The sequence below is a fragment of the Euleptes europaea genome, chromosome 2 (assembly GCF_029931775.1).
Source record: "Euleptes europaea isolate rEulEur1 chromosome 2, rEulEur1.hap1, whole genome shotgun sequence".
NCBI classification, from domain to species: domain Eukaryota; kingdom Metazoa; phylum Chordata; class Lepidosauria; order Squamata; family Sphaerodactylidae; genus Euleptes; species Euleptes europaea.
The window spans coordinates 59195276-59201275 of NC_079313.1; the positions used below are offsets into that span (position 1 = coordinate 59195276).

General features: G+C 38.9%; 1 protein-coding gene across 1 annotated transcript in view; it reads right to left on the bottom strand.

The window, feature by feature from the left end:
- Positions 1-2662, bottom strand: part of TNNI3K (TNNI3 interacting kinase) — a 232099-nt gene extending 229437 nt beyond the window's left edge. The window contains exons 1-2 of the mRNA XM_056845668.1: positions 2558-2662; positions 1666-1774 (exon numbers count right to left, since the gene is read on the bottom strand). Of these exons, the coding sequence (XP_056701646.1) occupies positions 1666-1774; positions 2558-2597 (149 nt within the window). The 5' untranslated portion in view covers positions 2598-2662. The remainder of the gene's footprint in view (positions 1-1665; positions 1775-2557) is intronic.
- Between the last annotated feature and the right edge of the window lie 3338 nt (positions 2663-6000).

The following is a 6000-nucleotide window of genomic DNA, read 5'->3' on the forward strand; positions in this document are numbered from 1 at the left end:
TATTTTTTAATCACATCTTTTCCCGACCACAGTCCAGCCCCAAATCTCTTTGTTTTTTACCTTAAAGACAGGGGAATCCCTAGATTATCTGGAGGCCTTTCTGGGTACAACCAGAAGTAACATCATGATGTCATGTGAAGTCACTCTACCACCAATTTTGTTCCTGCTGGAGCAAAAGTAGTGCTTGGCAACTCTAAATTCTACTCCCTTACAAACTTGCTGTAATCTCCAAGTGTTCTATATTCCTGGGGCTTGAAGAAAATTCCCTGTTGTTTCAGGATGGTCTAGTTTTGCTTCTTTTCCGATAAGCACTGGACCACCCATTTTGCTACTGGTAGGAATGACAGTCCTTTGATTAGAGGACCATGATGCAAAAGGGGTGTTTTGTATCATCCCAATTGTGAATTGAACACTATATTTATACATATCTTACATTAAACATTTGGCAATGGCTTTCTACTTTGAGGGAATCTTTTCCATGACTACTTGTCTGTTGAAGAACCACTGCATGTCTTCTTCAAACATATTTGCATTACAGAGGATTCTGAAGCACATAAACTGAGAGTCAATGCACAAGACTGGGTTTCCCAATGCAGTGCCCGTGGGTGCCATGATACCTGCCAGTACTGTCCCAGCTCCTGCTGAACTTTTGAAAAAGAGGGAGGGGTCATTGTAAGGCAGGGCTTGTTATTGGTTATTGGTTATCCCCACTCAAATGAAAGGTTTCCCATGGCCTTCTGCATGCCAAGCAGATGCTCTGCCACCGAGCTAAGGCCTTTCCCATAAAACCAGCTTTAAAAGATAGAACCCAACATTTGGCACCAAGCGAAGCACAAGGGAGAGGGTGCTTCAAAGACAGTGTTCCACCAATCAAAAAACCCTGTTTTATCACTACCCACTTCACCTCTGTAGTTGGGATCACAGAAGACAGGGCTTGAGAAGAGGATCTTAACTGGACAGAACAGGAGGAGACAGTTCATCAAGTATCCCAGCCCCAAGCCATTTAGGGTGTTAAAAAGTTTAGAAACACCCAACAGTTCTCTAAGAGGGCACATTCACTGAGGAAACCTGTTAAATTTGCATGGAAGCCCTGCCTAAAATACAATTCAAAAGCCACTGGTTTATGATTTATATGTTCATTACTCTAATTTACTAATACACATTTTCAAACCATATTAAAAAAGAGGGGGAAAACTCCTCTGCACAAGTCTAAACTAAGTATAAAAGTCAAACTAAAGCAAATTAATGTGCAACCTATGAAAAAGCAAAAGCTATTTAAGTGCAAAATTAATTTAAAAAACCATGGATTCCAAGAAAGTCCTGGTTCATGATAACGTTTTAGCATGATTCAACCAAAGTTAAGTACCTTCCAGAAGAAATTAATAACATTTCCCTCAAATCTCTGCTACTGAAATCAGCGGAGCTTGGAAGAGTTTAAATTTGGTTAGAAAGCACATTAAAACAGAAGTCCGGTGGCATCTTAAAGGCCAACTGCATTTACTCCAGCATAAGCTTTCATGACTCTTTGTCAAATGCTACATAGACAATCATGGCTTCCCCTCTGAAATTAGATTATATGGTATCTTTGTAAAATACACAACAATGCAATACAAACCCCATATATTCATTGTTATTCCAATGAACAATGCCGACAGACTAGATTACCTGAAAACATTTTTCAGTTCTGTAAACTCCTTTTCTTTGATTAACAGGTCATCTTCTAATCTTTCGATGATTATTGAATATGATTCACTAACCTTTTTCTTCCATTCATCTAAAAAAAAAAAGGTTAAAATAATAGTCTGTGATATAAATACCCTAAATATAGATGGAAAAGTTCTTATTTATAAAATGCTTGAACATTTTTTCCATGTAGTTGAATGATATTATATAATCCTATCTGCTTCCCTAACTCATTTGTATAGTTCACAGTGGGTAGCCGTGTTAGTCTGTCTGCAGTAGTAGAAAAGGGCAAGAGTCCAGTAGCACCTTAAAGACTAACAAAAATATTTTCTGGTAGGGTATGAGCTTTCGTGAGCTGAAGAAGTGAGCTGTGGCTCACGAAAGCTCATACCCTACCAGAAAATATTTTTGTTAGTCTTTAAGATGCTACTGGACTCTTGCCCTTTTCTACATTTGTATAGATCATCTTTGTTTTTTAAAAAATATTTTAATATGAAAAGCACTGTACATGAAATGCATAAAGTACAAGCACAATGGTTAGTTGTCAGTGTTTAGCTAATTTATTATTTGATTTCAGTCTGGAAATAGAAAAATGTAGAAATATGCAATACTTGTTAGACCAACGTGAGAATTTAGTTGAACATAATTCATTAGATTCCCCAAAGGTCTGAAAAATTTACATAATCTAAATTTACATAATTTTTCAGTAACTCTATTTCAAAATTCAAAGAAAAAAATCTACTTTAAATTATGCCATTCTTTAACTAGATTACCAACAGTAAACACTTTTGCATTTAAACTGCAGAATAAAATTCAAAACACTTTTTGGTAATGGATTTATAGTGTATTTCCTTTAAAAACCATGCTTAATTACCAGTGCAAGTTTGAGTTGGTCTAGATTTATAGTTCCCCATTTCTTCTTTGTTTCAGTAAAGTTCTGGTAGTAATATGACTCCTTGTCTGAGTGCACAAACCTCACAGTGCCACTTAAAACAGAGAGTGAGAGAGAAGCACTTTGATAGTCTTGTACCTAAAAATAAACTCTGTGCCAAATGGAATGTCATGCAACAATGACACAGAAAAACAGTGCGTGCAATCAAGTGCAGAACAAGAGAGAAAACTAAGCATACTGTTGAACTGCAAAGGAAAAATTGTTAATATGTCTATAGAAATATTTGCTGATCTCTCATAAATATGTAGGCATCCCTAGAAAGAAGTTATCTGCCTGCTGCTATGTCAGAAATCCAGTCTCAAGTCAAATGGCTTTGGTGGTTGAAACTCCAAACACATCATGCAACCACTGTTTTGATACTAGCACCCTGAGAATAAAGATTGCTCACCTAATCACTGAGTTGTTAAGCGTTTGAAGGGTTCTCCAACCCAGTCAATTTATTGCCATACTTACTAAGGGAACTTTTTGTGCTCTGTTTTGTGTGCTGAGGAACTCATGCATCTCAGAGGATGAGCCATAATGGTGGCCAACAGTGCACTCCTACGCACAGTTAACCCATCGAAACACATTGACCTCAATGGACTTAGAAGGGTGTGACTTCTGGCAATTACACTGCAAGTTACCTTCTTGCTCCTACCAGTTCTGAGATGCATCAAGCATTAAGCTAATTTTGGAGCTTCCAGCAACCTTATTGCTAGACAAGGAACCCCAAAGGTAGTTTTCCAGGTTCCACAGAAGGTGCTCTTTGTTTGTTTGTTTTTGTTTTTTAAAATGTGTCCAGTATTGTTAAGTGAAAATGCATCTGGTGCAGAGGAGACCTAGCAGCAATAGGTATGTAGGGTGTGTCACCTCTATGCCTGCTGTCCAAATGAAATTCAAACTGCCTTTGCTGTGTATTGTGCCTAGTTGTTTGGTTTTACTTTGATACCAATAGTCATGGTGAAGAGGTGCCTGATAAGCTTCTTTGCTAACTAACTCTGGCTAGCTGACAGCATTCATTCATACAGCAGCAAAAGTATCATGGAATAATGGACTGAGGTGGCCTAGCTAGCTTGCACAGCCACATGCCACTACCAGGACAACACTTCCTCATATGTGCAGCAAACAGCAGAAACAGGCAGAATAGCAAGTTCAAGGGAGAGGAAGTGAGCACATTCCATGTGTGTGTCTATCTATCTGAGAGAGTGATATATGAACTGTCGCGCACAGCTTGTCTGGACTTCAGGAGTTTACCTGGTAGCAACTTCACACCACGCAGTTCTGCTATGTACAGTTTATTTACAATATCTACACAGAGTTCTTTGGCTGTTAACATTCACAGCTCTGAGCAACAGCATGCTCCGCCAGCATATATATTTCAGGCAATAGGTAACTCTCATTCACTACACAGACTTATATACACATTCATGACCAATCACAGTTCACCTGAGATGAGTCATTCTGGAAATCCCCATTCCTGGCTGTACAAACTGGATCAGACCAGCCTCATCACATGACTTAGCTGTCACTCTGATCAGTATGATCTGTTTAGCAAACTGCAGACTAGGCATAACTTTGACATATGTTGACACGCCTCCCTAGTCAAACGTTTGTTAAACACAGCCATTTCTTCAAGTAATGAAATCTTTCAGTATTCAAACATTTCAGTCTCCTGGCTTAGTGCACACCAACCATTCTCATTTCTGGAGACTTGCACCCCTAGGTAATTCTTAATTGGGCCTAGATGTTTCCTGTTCAACCACCTGCGTAAATCCCCTCGCAACTAATCTTGCCTTATATTTAACATTCCCATTTGGCAAGGTTTTGAGTCTGTACAACCAACGGCAACTCAGAGTTTTCTTATCTGCTGGCAATTCAGATAAGGAAAATACTTCATTTGATACCAATGAGTTATATTCCGCCTCCATGGCTTGCAGCCAAGCATTTTTTTCTTCTGAGGCTAGACTTAACACATCATTGTAATCAGTTGGAACTTTAACAAACACATGATTAGCAGTTACACCATACCTTTGAGGTGGAACACCTTTTGTAGATCTAGAGGACACTCTTGGCACTACTCTCTGATCTGCACTTTGCACACTCTCAGAGTCTGCATGTATTGGTGACTGCACCTCCTGTTTTACCTCTGCCATGTTATCAGAATCATCATTCATAGGTAACAATACTGTGGATGGTAAGTGGTTTGCATGTATCTTAGGCCAATTAGCATCCTCACAGAATGTAGCTGAACGACTGAAACTTAATGTATTCTGGTTATTTACAACACGGTAAGATTTCATTCCTGTCTGATACCCCAGGAATGTCAACTTTTTTGCTCTTTCACCACCTTTCCTACGTTGTTTCAGTGGTATATTAACCCATGCTTTACTGCCAAATATCCTGATATGATCCAAACTGGGATCTTTCCCATACAAAGCCTTGTATGGAATGTTATCTGTGGCACTTGTCCAAATTCTATTTGAAATATAACAAGCATTTTTTGCCGCTTCTGCCCAGAACATTTTTGGCAATCCAGCATCAAGTAGCATTGATTTTATCATTGTTTGCAGTACTCCTGCCTTTCTCTCTGCAACACCATTTTCTTGACTCATAGATACATTTGCAATTCTGTGTTCAATACCTTGAGTCTTAAACCAATGAGCCATTTCACCAGACATGTACTCGCCCCCAAAATCACTTTGGAACTTACAAATTTTATGCCCCAATTGCCTTTGCACATTGTTAGCCCACATCTTTATAGTATCACACACCTCTGACTTCTTTGCTATGGGATACACCCATGTGAACCTTGTGGCATCATCTATCAAAAGAAGAAGATATTTTCTTTTAGATATACTGTCTGGGAAAGGGCCTACCAGATCACTATGTACAAGATATAGAGGGGTTTTTGTCACTCTGTCACTCCTTGGTGCAACTGGGTGTGCTTTAGATTTACTTTGCTTGCACACATCACAATCCAGATATGTTTTGCACCCTTCAACCTTCTCTTTGCCCAGCATGGCAAGAGTTTTATTCAAGGTGCCCCAGCCCACATGGCCGAGTTTTCTATGTAGCAAATGTATACACTTATGGTGTGGGTTTTTATTTAACACTGTTTGTGCTTTACCTGCCATGTTCTCTAGCACATACACATTATCTTTCAAATTCCCCACTGCCATAATTTTATCACCTTTGAGAATATTACAGCACTTATTTCTGAAAATCACACTGAATCCAGCAGAATCTAGTGCACTTATACTTAATAAGTTTCTCTCAAGAGAAATCATTGAATGTATGGTTTAAACTTCCAAACATTACACTTCCTTCACAGGAAACAGTTGCAGAACGTCCATCTGCCAAACTTACATGACCTAACGCCGATTGAT